Raw genomic sequence first — 15,485 nt, forward strand, 5'->3', positions numbered from 1 at the left:
GAGGCTGGGAGGGAGACGCAAGAGAGAAGAGATATGGGAACATATGTATATGTATAACTGATTCACTGTGTTATAAAGCAGAAACTAACACACCATTGTAAAGCAATTATACTCCAGTAAAGATGTTAAAAAAAAAAAGTACAAACTTCCAGTCATAAAATAAATAAATCCTGGTAGTGTAATGTACAGCATGGTGACTACAGTTAATAATAGTGTACGGGGGCTTCCCCGGTGGCGCAGTGGTTGAGAGTCCGCCTGCCAATGCAGGGGACACGGGTTCGTGCCCCGGTCCGGGAAGATCCCACGTGCCGCGGAGTGGCTGGGCCCGTGAGCCATGGCCGCTGAGCCTGCGCGTCCGGAGCCTGTGCTCCGCAACGGGAGAGCCCACAACAGTGAGAGGCCCGCGTACCACAAATAATAATAATAATAGTGTATTGTATATTTGAAAGTTGCTAAGAGAATAAACCTTAAAGTTCTCATCACAAGAAAAAAAAATTGTGTAACCGTGTAAGGTGATGGATGTTAATTAGACTTATTGTGGTGATCATTTTGCAATGCTATATACATATATTAAATCACTGTGTTGTGTACCTGAGGCTATTATCATGTTTATGTCCATTATATCTCAATTTTTTTAAAAAAAGAACAGGATTGACAAGGAAGAGAGAAGGGACCACTGCTGCCCATCAAAGAGGTGCCTCCCAACAAACACGTGTTACAGAGATGAGCCCCCAAACCTTTGAACCTCTTCTCCCTCTTCGTCTTGCCCCCAACCCCAATTAAACAAAAGAACACTTACGGAGGTGAAGACGGCACTGACGCCTTCCTGAGACATCTCATACTCAAAGGAGCTGGTACTTCCTGTGTGCGTACCTGTGAGGAGAAGGACATTTACATTAAAGAAAGTAGAGGAGCCTAGAACAGGGGTTGGAAACTCAGGGCTGTGGTGGCCAGACAAAAGGAGGCTCAGATGGAAGCCATGTGCACCCCCCTTTTTCTTACATGTCCTCTGTTATGCTTTCCTTTTTTTATTGAAGCATAGTTAATTTACAATATTAATGTTAGTTTCAGGTGTACAGCAGCGTGATTCAGTGTTTTTGCAGATTATACTCCATTATAGGTTGTTACAAGATAGTGCAGGGACTTCCCTGGTGGTCCAGTGGTTAAGACTCCGCACTTCCACTGCAGGGGGTACAGGTTTGGTCCCTGGTCGGGGAACTAAGATCCGCATGCCTCATGGCGTGGCCAAAAAAATAAATGAATAAATCGGAAAAAAGAAAAGATAATGGCTACAATTTATATGTTTGTTGCTTATCTAGCCATATGCCCCTTTTAAAGGGATGGTGGCTATTTGGCTCCAACTACTTTTTGCCAAGTGGGAATATGGTCCTAAAGGTGTCTAATCTTCCAAATTTTCAAGAGAAACCATAAATCCAGACTGTATATGAACCTTCCCCCAACTTTTAAATTCTTTTATTCAACAAACACTTATTGAGCACCCTTTATGTACCAGGCATTATTCTAGGCACTGGGGATACAGCAGTGAACCAAAGAGACAAATGTTGGCAACACATCCAAATTTTGGGGAAAATACTGTGAGGGATTTGACTCCCCTACCGTCTAATTTTTCAGCCTATAGCCAAGATTGCAAAATTAGAGAGAAAAGTCTAAATCTTTCCATTTCAAAGTAATTGAGCAAGAGAGGCCAGAGTTGCTGGGAAATGGAAGAAGAAAGGAGTTGATGCTGAGGCTCAGGGTTCCAAGGGCTAGGAGGTTCTTGTTTCTACAGGGAAGTACGTGTTTTGGGATAAGGAGCTGCCTTTGGAGCTGCTCCAGGACTACAAAACCTTAGCTCACCCTCAATCGCAAAGATCTTTTCCTGAAGCTGGTTCTGAATGGTCTTCAGAGCTTCAAAGTTATTCACCTGGAACACGTGATCACCACGCGGCTTGGATGCGATGGTATCGAGCTCTTTTAGAGATTTGTCACTGAAGAAGGCATCTCCCACCTGTTACAAAAAAACAGAAGCTGAATCAGACACTTTCTGGGGGTAGTACTCTCCTCCAGCAAAGAAAATTCTGCAGGAAAAGAATCTGAAACAATCTCTGTCCAAGGAAGGAATGCACCAGAAGGTCCCTGGGACAGAGCTGCCAGGTACGGTAGAGCAGGTTGTACACTCTACATTCTGTCAAGGGAGAAATTGGGGCTGAAATCCAGCCTTTAGTCCATTTGCAGCCCCTCCTGGTGTGGGGCTGACCTCTCTTCAGAACAAGGGGACGCTTTCTCCTTCATATGAAGGTGTTTCCTACTTGCCAAGCCAGAGACCCGTGATGATACCTCTTCCTATGTCATGCAAGATATTGTAGTAGTTTGAGGACACTGATGTTCCCAACCCTTTGTCCCTTCCTGTAGCCAAGGCCTTTCTCCAAAGCTGTGCTCTACCCTCCTCCTCTTAGCAGAGTATTCTGTTCCGCTCATTGTCTCTGGGCTCAACCATGTGTACTGCTTTAGCCCACGCACATTATCATATGTGATAAAAACAGAGGCTGGGGCTTCCCTGGTGGTGCAGTGGTTGAGGGTCTGCCTGCCGATGGAGGGGACACGGGTTCGTGACCCGGTCCGGGAAGATCCCACATGCCACAGAGTGGCTGGGCCCGTGAGCCATGGCCGCTGAGCCTGCGCGTCCGGAGCCTGTGCTCCGCAACGGGAGAGACCACAACAGTGAGAGGCCCGCGTACCGCAAAAAAAAAAAAAACCAGAGGCTGGAAAAAGCGCTTGCAACATTTCCACTTGCTCTTTTGTTCCTCTGCCTTCACCATGAGGACACACCCAGGCTAGCCCACTGAAGGATGAGGCACAGGGAACAGAAGAGCCAAGTTACCCCTGTCGTTCCAGCCCGGCAAACAGATATCGATGGCAACCCTCAGAAATGGAGAGAGCCCAGCCAAGATCATCAGAGCTGCCAAGCAACCTGCAGCTGGTTACAGACGCAGGAGGGAGTCCAGCTAGGACCCGAAAAGTTGCCCAGCTGACGCACAGACGCACTTACTGTTTCAAGCCACTGAACGTTGGGCTAGTTTGTTACATAGCATTATTACGACAATAGTTCACTATTGTGAACATATGGGCTAGCAGAGATGAGCCTTGCCCCACTTTGATTTTATTGATGTTTGCAAATTCAAAGGAGGGTGTATCCAAGTAGAACCCTCTACAGAAGCATCAGGCCGGAGAGCCACATTTCCTACCCCAATGACGTAGCGAATGACCCCCTTTCTATCCGCTTCAGGGATGACATCCTTGTAGTCCAAAGGATCGCCAAACTTTTCTCCATCTGTGATGACAACCAGCATCTTAAGGGCATTCTCCCGGGCTCCGTTTCTGCTGTGAAACAGTTCTCTTCTGTCCAGGGTAGAGGAGGGAAAAGTCAAATTCGAGCCGACAGAGATACGCTTGATGCTAGGGAAGGAACGTCAGCAGTGACAGATGCAACTGGGCTCTGTCTAGGAGGCACTTGGGTTCTCCTGGGACAAGCACTGAGATGTAGCTGCCCCAATATCTGGAAGGGCAGCAGGAGAACAGGAAAGAGTGGAGGGAAAGGAAGCCTTCATTGCCGTTATATACTTTGGCATAGATCGATTTTTTTTTTAACTGAGTATTATTCCTTCTAAATTAAAAAGAAATTAATAAGCTTAATTGTGCCTTCATCAAACCTCTCCTGATGTGAGGCAATGGTTCTCCAGCATATCATCCTGCACTTTTGTCCCAATCCCCAGCCTTGACTCTACACAGACACACACACACACAGAGATCAGAGTGAACTTTCTAAAACAAGATATGGGTACGTGTCCCCACTGCTAAAACCTTCAATGGATCCACTGGCTTTTCAGTTGCCTTGATGATCTGGCCTCAACTGATCCTTCTAGCCTCTCTCTAGCCTTCCCTTCCCTCCCCGCCCCCTTAATCCCACCTTTACTCACGACTTGTATGTCATGACCATACCGGGCACAGTCCCTCCTCCACACGTTTACTCACCCCTCCACCGGAAATACCCTCTACCCCAGCCCTGTCTGAACAACTCCCCTCTTCCTGCAAAGCTCAACGAAAAATAAAACCTCCTCCTTCTATCCTAAGCAAAGAGGGAAGAGCTTACACAACTTTGCGGATCGCTGTGGCCGTGTGTGTCCTCCCCAACAGCTGTGTTATTGGCCTCACCAGCGATTCCGGGGAAGGGTTTCTCTTGAAATCGTTGAAGGTGAAATGAGTCTGAAATTCTTCAGAGTACTGCATCAAAGAGAACTGGGAACGGGCACCTGGTATTACACTGGAGAAGGTGTCCCTCCTCCCCCTTAACCATCTCAGCAAGCTCTCCATAAATCTTGAAACACTCTAGTCTCCAAATTCCTCCCAATTCTGCCCTGCCCCCAGTCCTTCCGCCTCACCAGGACAGAGATCGGCCATCAGCTCCCACTTCCCAGCACTAGAACTCAGCCAGAGATGACATGTGGGCTTCATGTCCCACGCCAACCCCTATCAATTAGTCTGCCTGCTTTACAGGGGGCTGGAGGAAAGCTGAGGCCACATCCAGACAGAGCAAGGAAGCAAATCATGAAAGAAAACAATGATCAACTGGCAAGTTGGCAACATCTCTAATAGAAGCAGGACAGGGACGTGGCAGCCTGGTTGCCACGTATTTTCCAGCCTTATGCAAGCTGTTCCCTAACCTACCCACTGACCCTTACCAAGGTTTTGGACTTTTGGAATTGACTCATCACAGTTGAGACAAAGTTCTTCATCCGCTGAAAGTCTGTCGGGTTGATGCTACCAGAGCCATCAATCAAAAAAGCAATGTCACTCTCTTTCTGAGGGCACCCTGGGGAAAAAGGAAAAGGAATTGATTACAAGAGACTCAGCATTCATTTTCTGCATGTCAGCACTCTGCTGACATGAGAATGAAAGGTAAACAAGATGCAACCCATGTGCCTAGCTAAATAAAAACATGGGACAGAGTGGTATGGAAAAATATGGTTCATTCTGCTCAAGGCAGTCAGGGAAAGCAGTGCTATCACAGATACCTCATGAAGAATAAGAAATAATTTGCCAAAAATACACAGGGAGAAATAAGTTACAGGGGAAAAAAGGAATAGCGCATATAAACGTATGCTGGATGTCCTCCCTCCAGCCCCCCATTCTGCCCCAGCCCCAAATCCACTTTCTACCATTCCCCACTTTGCCCGGAGCTCAGCCCACATGGGACATGTCAACAGGGCTCTTTCAACCTCTGGCTTGTTTGCCCAATTAGGAGCCTCAACAGGAGACTGGAGGGAGGGAAGAGGGTGAGAGCAGAGTATTTCCCTCAGCTCCCTTCCTGCAAGCCTGCTTTGGGCCAACTGTGTCCCTCAACAGATCAGTGCTCCTCTCAAGGAGGCCCACTCCCCATGACTCCCTGTCCTTCCAGATTCTGGGGACTTCTGCCTCTCTTTGTCCCATCAGCCTAGGGTAGCAACAGCTCCACTGTTGTTCACCCTGGGTTCCTGGACCATCCCTTGTAGCTTCTTTAGACCCTGCCACACCTTTATAATTAGTCCCTTTCTAAATACAGTTGACCCTTGAGCAACGCAAGGATGAGGGGCCCCCACCCTCCATGCAGTTAAAAATGCATGTATAACTTCACAGTCTGCCCTTCGTATCTGCAATTCCATATCCGCAATTCTGCATCTGCGGATTCAACCAAACTCAGATCCAGCAGTACTGTAGCATGAATTTAGTGGGAAAAAAAATCCACATATAGGTGGACCCACGCAGTTTAAACTGGCCATTTTTCAAGGATCCAGTGTAGAAAAGGGTAGCACAAAGGATTTTTTTTTTTTTTCCTGTACGTGGGCCTCTCACTGTTGTGGCCTCTCCCGTTGCAGAGCACAGGCTCCAGACGCGCAGGCTCAGCAGCCATGGCTCACGAGCCCAGCCGCTCCGAGGCATGTGGGATCTTCCCGGACCGGGGCACGAACCCGCGTCCCCTGCATCGGCAGGCGGACTCTCAACCACTGCGCCACCAGGGAAGCCCAGCACAAAGGATTTTTTAGGAGGTAAAAGAATTCTTTCGTATCCTGTTCATGTTGCTGTTTACACAAATCTAAGCATGTCTTAAAATTAATTGAATTGTACACCACAAGGGGAAAAAAGGTCAATTTTACTGTATCATCAGTGAAAAAATAAGATAAAAGTATTGGCTTTTAAAAAAATAGACAAGCAGATTCTAACATTTATATAGAAAATAAACAGGGACGATAAGCCAGAAATTTTCTTGAAAATCTCAAAGGTACACTAAGTGAAAAGAATCAAGGTACAATCCAGTGTGTAGAGCACGCTACCTTTTGTGGCACAGGGTGAAGTATACAGACGCCTATGTCAGTAAATATTGATACGTGGAGTACCTCCAGAAGAAGCCATGAGACGCTGGTAACAGTAGCTGCCTCTCAGGAAGGAAAGAGGAGCTCCGAGACCCAAGAAGGAGAGGTTTTTATAGTGTAACCATTAGTGCCTTTTGAACTATGAACCGAGTGCATGTTTCTTCTATTTTTAAGGAAATGAAAATGTTTTCAAAAAGAAGAGTCTGGAATGCTTAAGAGTGAGGACTGAAGAGAGAAACGTGGGGGTGGGAGCTGAAGCAACAGAATTGGATGCAGTCAGACACGAAGAGCACATGGGCAAGAACAGAAGCTGTAATCAGGTGGGCAGGGGAGGCAGAGGAAGACAGCTTGGAGCTGGAGCTTCGTAGGAGCCCTCAGTAGGGGCACAAGTAGGAGGAAGAGAAGAGAGGAGAGGAGAGATGTCTGAAGCCAAGGTGCTGGGGGAAGGAAGAGGTGATCTGCAGGTCACATTGGAAAAGTCAGAGAACATGAGGACAGAATAGAGATTTGGCCTTTAGAGGGTCACAGATGCCACTGGCAACAGCAAGGTCTATATCATGGGTGGGCAGGAGCCAGATGTCAAAGGGTGAAGGATCACAGCATGGGGGCAATGGAGACAAGGAGAGAGATCCCTTCCAAGAAGGTTGGTGATGAAGGGAAGGAGAGAGGGCAGAAGATGGAGAGGAGACCGGGGGAGGGAAGGTTATTTTCATTGCTATCAGTTTGAGTGGTTGATTCTTTTTAAGTTATGGGTAGCATGAGCAGGTTTACATTCAAAGGAGGGGTTGGGATTTAGGTTCCTGGAGAGAGCAAGTGATTAAAGATGTGAACCCCAGAGTTGGTGATGCGAGAGAGCCTCAAAAGCCCAGATGGAAAAATTACTCATGGAAAGGACAGGTCTTCCTCTAAAACCAGTGAGATGCTGCCAAGAGTGGTGCCATCGAGGAAATCTGGACAAGGAGAAGGAGGACGTGGAAGGAGTTTACACCTGGCAGCCTTGGTTTATTCTGTGAAGAAGGAGGGAAGGTTATTGGTTGAGAGTGAAGTTCAAAGGAGCTTGAGAAAAAAAAAAACTGTAAAAGGAAGACATATCTGCCCTTGGTTCCAGAACCAACTTGGAAACAAGCAAAAAGATGGCCAAGGAGTTGAAGACATCGTTGTCAGAAATCAGCTGGATATGGGACTTCCCTGGTGGCGCAGTGGTTAAGAATCCTCCTGCCAATGCAGGGGACACGGGTTCAAGCCCTGGTCCAGGAAGATCCCACATGTCACAGAGCAACTAAGCTCATGTGCCACAACTACTGAGCCCGCGTACAACAACTACTGAAGCCCGTGCGCCCTGGAACCCACGTGCCACAGATACTGAGCCTGCGTGCTTCAGCAACCACAGCCCATGCTCCGCAACAAAAGAAGCCACAGCACTGAGAAGCCCGCGCACTGCAACGAAGAGTAGCCCCCACTCGCCGCAACTAGAGAAAGCCCACGTGCAGCAACGAAGACCCAACACAGCCACACAAAAAAAAGAAAAAAAGAAAGAAATCAGCTGGATAAAAACATTCATTCACTTACTCTCTTTCAATCAACAGATGCTTGGGGAACAAGGGTAAGGAGCCACCAAGATGGTCCCCAAGATTCTCACCTCCTGATAGAGTTAACACCCTTGCATAATCTCCTCATGTTGATTGTGAGCTGGAGTTTTTATTTATTTATTTTTACTGAAGTATAGTTGATTGACAATATTGTGTTAGTTTCAGGTGTACAGTAAAGTGATTCAAGTATATTTTTCAGATTTTTCCATTTAAGGTTATTACAAGATATTGAATGTTATCTGCTGTGTTATACAGTGAATCCTTTTTGCTTATCTATTTTATATGTAGTAGTGTGTATCTGTTAATCCCAGACTCCTAATTTATCCCTCCCACTTCCCTTTCCTCTTTGGTAACCATAAATTTGTTTTCTATGTCTGTGAGTCTGTTTTTGTTTTGCATGTAGGTTCATTTATATTATTTTTCAGATTCCACATAGAAGTGATACCATGTGATATTTGTCTTTCTCTGACTTACTTCACTTAGTGTGATATTCTCTAGGTCCGTCCAGGTTGCAGCAAATAACATTATTTCATTCTTTTCTGTGGTTGAGTAGTATTCTGTTGTTTCTGTTTATGTGTGTGTGTGTGTGTGTGTGTATATATATATATATATATATATATATATATATATCACATCTTCTTTATCCATTCTTCTGTTGGTGGACACTTAGGTTCTTCCATGTCTTGGCTATTATAAATAGTGCTGCTATGAACACTGGGGTCCATGTGTCTTTTTGAATTAGGGTTTTTGTCTTTTCCAGATATATGCCCAGGAGTGGGATTGCTGAATCATATGGTAGCTATATTTTTAGTTTTTTAAGGAACCTCCGTACTGTTCTCCATAGTAGCTGTACCAATTTACATTCCCACCAACAGTGTAGGAGGGTTCCCTTTTCTCTACATCCTCCCTGTGAGCTGGACTTTTTGACTCACTCCCAAAGAATACAACATGGCAGAAGTCTTCTGAGATTAGATTATAAAAGACTGTGACGTCCATCTTGGGTTCTTACTCTCTCTTGCTCTCTCACTGCCTTGTTCACTCACCCTGAGGGCAGCCAGCTGCCACGTTGTGAGCTGTTCTGTGGGGAAGCCCATGGGACAAGCAAGTGAGGGAAGCAGGAGCCAGCAGCCAGTGTGGACTGAGGCCCTCAATCCAACCATCTTATAAGTGAGCTTGGATGTGGATCTTCCCCAGTCAAGCCTTCAGATGAGATCACACCCCTGGTTTGACAACTTCAAGCTCTTGAGAAACCATGAGACAGAGAACCCCAACTAGTCTGTGTCCAGATTCCTGATTCACAGAAACTGTGAGATAATTAATGTTTCTTGTTTTTGGCTGCTAAGTTCAGGAGCAATTTGTCAAGCAGCAAGTGAACAAGCTCGACAAAATCTCTGGCTATCACAGAGCCTACATCCCAGAAGAAAGGACATCTAAGAAATAAGTAAAGGGCTTCCCTGGTGGTGCAGTGGTTGAGAGTCCACCTGCCGATGCAGGGGACACGGGTTCGTGCCCCGGTCCGGGAGGATCCCACGTGCCACGGAGCGGCTGGGCCCGTGAGCCATGGCCGCTGAGCCTGTGCGTCTGGAGCCTGTGCTCCGCAACGGGAGAGGCCACAAAAGTGAGAGGCCCGCGTACCGCAAAAAAAAAAAAAAAAGAAAGAAAGAAGTAAAATATGGATATATAGGTATGAAGAGGGCAAAGCAGGGCAATGTGGTAGGAAGTGATGGTGGAAATGATTAGAAGAGCCACTCAGGGAAGGTCTCTCTGAAGAGTTAACATTTGATTAACATTTGAGCTGAGATGACAGTAATAGGTTGTCAGCTGAGATCTGGGGAAAGAGCATGCCAGGCTGAAGGAATAGTAAGTGCAAAGCCCCTGAGGCAGGGACAGCTTGGTGTGGTTCTTGGAGAAGAAAGGCAGCTGGAGCACAGTGACTAAGGTAGAAGGGTTGGGAAAGAAGTTGGAGAGGTGGACGAGGGCCACACCAGCTAGAGCCTCAAAGGCTATGGTCAGGCACTGTGGCCAGGCTGAGTCCAGGCACTAACTCTAAGGACAATGGTTGAGACATTGTCTCACAAAGATGGGTGGCTATATCAGGACTTTCCTCAAAGTGCAAGATCCTAGAACCTCTCCAGAGCCCCTCTCTGCTTTGGAACCCAGTTCCCTCATGCTTCTGCACCAAGACTTTTAAATAAACCCCCAGACTATGAGCCCCTCAGCCCAGTACTGCCAACTCCCTCCAGTCTCATGCTACTTGTCTGTACCCACCTCTGAGGGCCTCTGGGAGCCTGCTGGGTTGCTGCAGTAGGCTGGATTGAAACAGGAAGCAGAAGCCGATCGCGTAGGTGTTGTCCTTGCAGATTCGGTGCCCAGTGGGGCCACAGGCCTAGGGCGCAGGGGACAGGTGGGAGGGGCTGTCCCTGCTTCCTGTCCTTTCACCCCAGCACCTCCACCCAGCAAGACCCCAGCCCCAAGAGTCTTAGGCCCCCAACTCCTTCCCTTGGGACACTCCCATGACCCAATGCAACTCACCAGCAGTTGGAAAGGTTTGGTGGCGAATGCCAGAGACAGGCCCAGGGACATGTTCACAGCCTCCGGGGGTACTGAGGGGACAGATATATATATGGTCACCCTGGGGGATGGACGGGACTGTGTAAGAACTGGACAGGGGATGGACAGGAACCTCAACCAGGGAGACATGGAGGTGTGAGGGGTTCAAAGAGGCACGTAGGTCATGGAAAGGGACACAGAGGGGTGTCCAAGGGTGCCTGCATACAGCTCAGAGGTCAGGGAGCTGGCTCCCTGGGCCCCCATCACAGATCCCAAGACAAAGGCAACGTCTGGCAAGTCCAGGTGTGTACAGAGGTGGAACCCTAGCCCTGGGTCCCAGCGAGGGGCAGTGACTCACCCTGCAGGGGGATGGGTTCACACTTGCCCATACTGCAGTCGCACTGGTAGAGGCCGCCCGTTTGATTGGAAGCCTTTATCTCCTGGGGGGCTCCAACCACCAGCCTGGGGGGAGAGGTGGGAAAAGCTCACCACAGGGACAAGAGAGCGCTATGATAACTGGGGAGAGAAGGAGACCATGGAAGTTCCGCCACCCAAAATAAAAGCGGGGGAGTCAACCTCACAGGGATTCCCCAACTCCCAGAAATAGGAGGAAGATTCAGCAAAGAAAAACATGGGAATTTTTTTTAACCGCTGATTGTTTATTGTGAATATTCTCATAATCCAGTCATTTGAATTCCCAGAGGTCACTTCAGTAAATTCAAGAATTTCTAAATCCTGAAGGCCAAACAATGAAGGTAGACAGTCTACCTTCCCAACTTGGAATCACTTCCCCATTCAGGCAGGGATGCAATAGTGCATAGAGGACAGGAATAGAGGCCTTGGAGTTTTACTGCCCGAAATTAAAATTTAGTCCCACCCTTACTTCCTGTGTGACCTTGGGCAAGTCAACTAATGACCTTATTGTGCTTCAATTTTCTCATCTCTAAAATATGGATAATAGCAGCACCTACCTCAAGGTTATTATCAGGATTAAATGAGTTAATCCATGTACAATCCAAAAATGGGAAAATGTTTAATCTTGGAGTGAGAAGGAACTCTCTGAGAATGACATAATACCCAGAGGTCATTTTAAAGTGAATACATTCAACTCCACAGTCATTTTAAATAAATTTCTGTATCTGATCAAGTACCAAAAGCGAAGTCAGAAAACAAACGATAAACCGGGGGAGGGAGATGAGCAACTCATACCCCAGACTACTTTCCTCAGTATAGTCAGAGCTCCCACAAACCAGTAAGGGAAAAAAAACAAACCAAGAGAAAAATGGGCAACAGATAAGAAAAAAAATGTTCACAGAAAAGGAAATAAATCTCTCCTTAAAAAAGAAATGCAGGGCTTCCCTGGTGGCGCAGTGGTTAAGAATCCGCCTGCCAATGCAGAAGACGTGGGTTCGAGCCCTGGTCTGGGAAGATCCCACATGCCGTGGAGCAACTAAGCCCGTGCGCCAAAACTACTGAGCCTACGCTCTAGAGGCTTCGAGCCACAGCTACGGAAGCCCACGTGCCTAGAGCCCGTGCTCCACAGCAAGAGAGGCCACCACAATGAGAAGACCCCATACGGTCATAAATTAATTAATTTTTTTAAAAAAAGAAATGCAGTTTAAAAGTAAATTGATATACCGTTTCTCACCTGTTCAATTTACAAAGATCATAAGTTTGCTTACACTTTGGGTTGGCAAGTGGGTGGGGAAGTAGGTGTTTGCATAAACTTCTGGTGTCAGTGCAAATTGTTGCCACCCTCATAGAGGGTAATTTGGAAAAATCTATTAAAATTACATATGCACATGTACCCTTGGATCCAGCAACCCTAGTCCTAGGAATTTACTTCCAAAATATACTTGCACATGTACAAAATGCCAACATTGTTCATATAGCAAAAGTTTGGAAACAATCTAATGTCCATTAAGAAGAGATTTGGGGACTTCCCTGGTGGTCCAGTGGGTAAGACTCTGTGCTCCCAATTCAGGGGGCCCGGCTTCAATCCCTGGTAGGGGAACTAGATCCCACATGCTGCAACTAAGAGCCCACATGTTGCAATTAAAGATCCTGCATGCCGCAACTAAACATGCCGCAACAAAAATGCCGTGTGCCGCAACTAAGACCCAGGCAGCCTAAATAAATAAATAAATAAATAAATTTTAAAAAGAGATTTAAATGTAATATAAATGTAAATTACAATACTTCCAAATAATGGAATGTGATGTAAGCATTAAAAAGAACAAGTAAGCTCTTTTTTCATTTGTTTGGTAAAATCAGCAAGCTCTATTAATTTAAAAAAAATGCAAAGGACAGTATGGAGCAGAGGCCAGCAAACTTTCTTCTAGAAAAGTAACATTATTTCCATAAATATTATTTCTGTAAAGGTAAATATTTTAGGCTTTGCAGGCCATAGAGTCTCTGTCCCAGACTCTCTGTTCTGCTACTATAGCTCCAAAACTGCCCTAAAAAATAAATGACTAGAGATTATCATACTAAGTGAAGTAAGTCACACAGAGAAAAATGATGTAAATGAACTTATTTACAAAACAGAAACAGACTCACAGATTTCAAAAACAAACTTATGGTTACCAAAGGGGAAACGTGAGGGGGAGAGATAAATTAGGAGCTTGGGATTAACACACACACACTGCTATATATAAAACAGATAACCAACAAGGACCTACTGTATAACACAGGGAACTCTACTCGATTTTCTGTAATAACCTATATGGGAAAAGAATCTGAAAAAGAATGAATATATGTATATGTACAACTGAATCACTTTGCTGTACATCTGAAACTAATGCAACGTTGTGAATCAACTATACTCCAGTAAAATTTTTATAAGTATTGGAAAATAATAAAAAATAATAATAATAAATGACAAGTGGGGAGTAGGGGTAGCCAAGTGTCAATAAAATGTATTTACAAAAATAGGCAGGAGGTTGTAGTTTGAGTATAATGTGTGCAATAAATTGTGTGTAGGATGATGTGGAGGTCTATGCACTGTAGAATCTCTCTGAAAGGACACACGAGAAACCATTCAACAGGGACCCTGCTAGGGAGGGAATTGGGGGAAGGGAGTGAGGAAGAGACTTTCTTACTATCACACTCTTTTGTATCTTTTGAATTTAGAGCTCTGATAAATTAAGGAAAAAACAAATCAAGGAAATTGTGATTTTTTTTTCAGGTATGTTAAGCCTTGGAGGGAAAGTGCGTGAGCAGGGAGTCCCCCTGTGGCCCTTACCGGGATCCCTCAAGCTGGACCACGCTCTGCCCGAAGCCCCTTGCATTGTTTTGGAAGATGACTGCTTTTTCCGTGTCCAGGTTGAACCCGTGACATAAGGCCAAGGCTGGAGGGAGAACAAGGGGGGCGGGAGTCAGGAGGACAGAAGGAGACAGTTAAGAAAGCAGCCTGGGAACTTCCCTGGTGGCGCAGTGATTAAGAATCCAGGGGACACGGGTTTGAGCCCTGGTCCAGGAAGATCCCACATGCCGCAGAGCAGCTAAGCCCGTGCGCCACAACTACGATCTGTTGTTTGTTTTGTTTTGTTTTTAACCTTGAAGGAACATATCCCTGACTTGTTTGATGTTCTTTGTTCTGACAAGATATAGAACTGTGCTGAAAACCATGCTTCTCCGGAGCAGTTCCTCAGAGTTCTCTGAGAGGCTGTCTCCTGGGCTATAGTCCTCAGTTTGCTCAAAGAAAACTCTTTTCTTGTTTATTGATTATTTCCATCAACAGGTGCATTCAGCCCCTCTCTGAGCCCCACCCTGGGTTCCCACCCCACTGATTTGCCCAACAATCAAGTTCCTAAAGACTCAGGTAATTTCCTTCCTATGCAACTTTCAAGCATTTCTTTCCCTTCTCTGGCTCTTAGTCCACAAAACACAGATACAAAGGGAAAAAACTTGAATCATTTTGATCAGTCAGTCATTCAACAAACATTTACACCTGAGTCCTTGGAAAAGAGGAGGCAAATAGGAGGAGGTGAGGTGGAATCCAAGAAGAAACACTCCAAGAAGAGAAGCCAAGACCTGCTGTGCACACTTAGACGTGTCATTTCACCTCTCGGGGCCTCAGTTTCCTCCTCTGTGAAGAAGGGACCAGCCAAACCCCCTTGCATAGTCCGTGAATTGAGTCATTTATCCAAAGCTTCTCTGCTCATCGCATCTCGGTCTAGTTCTACTCTGCTGCTTGAATCCCTTAACCTTCCCCCAATCCCCTTTGTCTCTCCCAGCCTAACTCCTAAGTATTCTGTACCCTTTATCTCCACAAACTCACAAACCCAAAAACTGCCCCCCCTCCTCACTCTGAGGGCCCCCCAACTCCTGGCGCACCTGTTAGTAGAAGGACTCTGTGAGTCATCTCTGGAGACAGCAGGAGCCGTGAGGCTGCAGGCACCACTGAGCCACTTCAAGGAGGCCACCAAAGCCAGGAAGGACCGAAAAAGGGAAGTAAGAGGCAGAAGTCTGTCAGAGACCCAAAGGAAGAGGACGGAGGCTCAGTGAGCACACAGACCTGCCAGACCTACCCCCTCTACCCAGCCTCCCGGCCCAAACCATCAGGGTCGCCAACCCATAGGTGGCTTTGTTTGCCCACCTGCTTCTAGAAACATTATGAACAGCAAAGCACAGTCTTATGACCTGCCCCCCAGAACATGTCTCCCTGAAAGCACGCTTTGCAAAATGTCCCTCCCTCCTGCCCAGGGAAGCGGGAATACCTGTCAGCCAGAGCTATCCTCCTGTGTGGCCATCAGTAAGGTCAACTCGGGTACAGAGAAACCTGGTGCTTTTTTTTAAATATAAATTTAGTTATTTATGTATTTATTTTTGGCTGCGTTGGGTCTTCGTTGCGGCACAAAGACTTCTCAGTGAGGTGGTTTCTCTTGTTGCGGAGCACAGGCTCTAGGCGCCCAGACTTCAGTAGTTGTGGCGCCGG

General features: G+C 46.4%; 1 protein-coding gene across 2 annotated transcripts in view; it reads right to left on the reverse strand.

Annotated features, from left to right (window-relative positions):
* Nucleotides 1–14,973, reverse strand: part of ITGAM (integrin subunit alpha M) — a 37,796-nt gene extending 22,823 nt beyond the window's left edge. Inside the window, exons 1-10 of one of the 2 annotated variants that reach the window (XM_089895860.1) lie at nt 14,885–14,970; nt 13,791–13,896; nt 10,905–11,008; nt 10,529–10,599; nt 10,265–10,382; nt 4,740–4,870; nt 4,151–4,296; nt 3,246–3,399; nt 1,858–2,008; nt 800–873 (exon numbers count right to left, since the gene is read on the reverse strand). In XM_089895860.1, coding sequence (XP_089751986.1) covers nt 800–873; nt 1,858–2,008; nt 3,246–3,399; nt 4,151–4,296; nt 4,740–4,870; nt 10,265–10,382; nt 10,529–10,599; nt 10,905–11,008; nt 13,791–13,896; nt 14,885–14,912 — 1,083 coding nt within the window. In that variant the 5' untranslated portion in view covers nt 14,913–14,970. Of the gene's footprint in view, nt 1–799; nt 874–1,857; nt 2,009–3,245; nt 3,400–4,150; nt 4,297–4,739; nt 4,871–10,264; nt 10,383–10,528; nt 10,600–10,904; nt 11,009–13,790; nt 13,897–14,884 lie in introns of both variants that reach the window. The other variant, XM_089895861.1, reaches the window with a different exon arrangement.
* Nucleotides 14,974–15,485: the final 512 nt, after the last annotated feature.

Source organism: Delphinapterus leucas, chromosome 15 (assembly GCF_059928025.1).
Source record: "Delphinapterus leucas isolate spDelLeu-1000000601 "Yukka" chromosome 15, BTC_Dleu_Yukka2, whole genome shotgun sequence".
Lineage (NCBI taxonomy): Eukaryota > Metazoa > Chordata > Mammalia > Artiodactyla > Monodontidae > Delphinapterus > Delphinapterus leucas.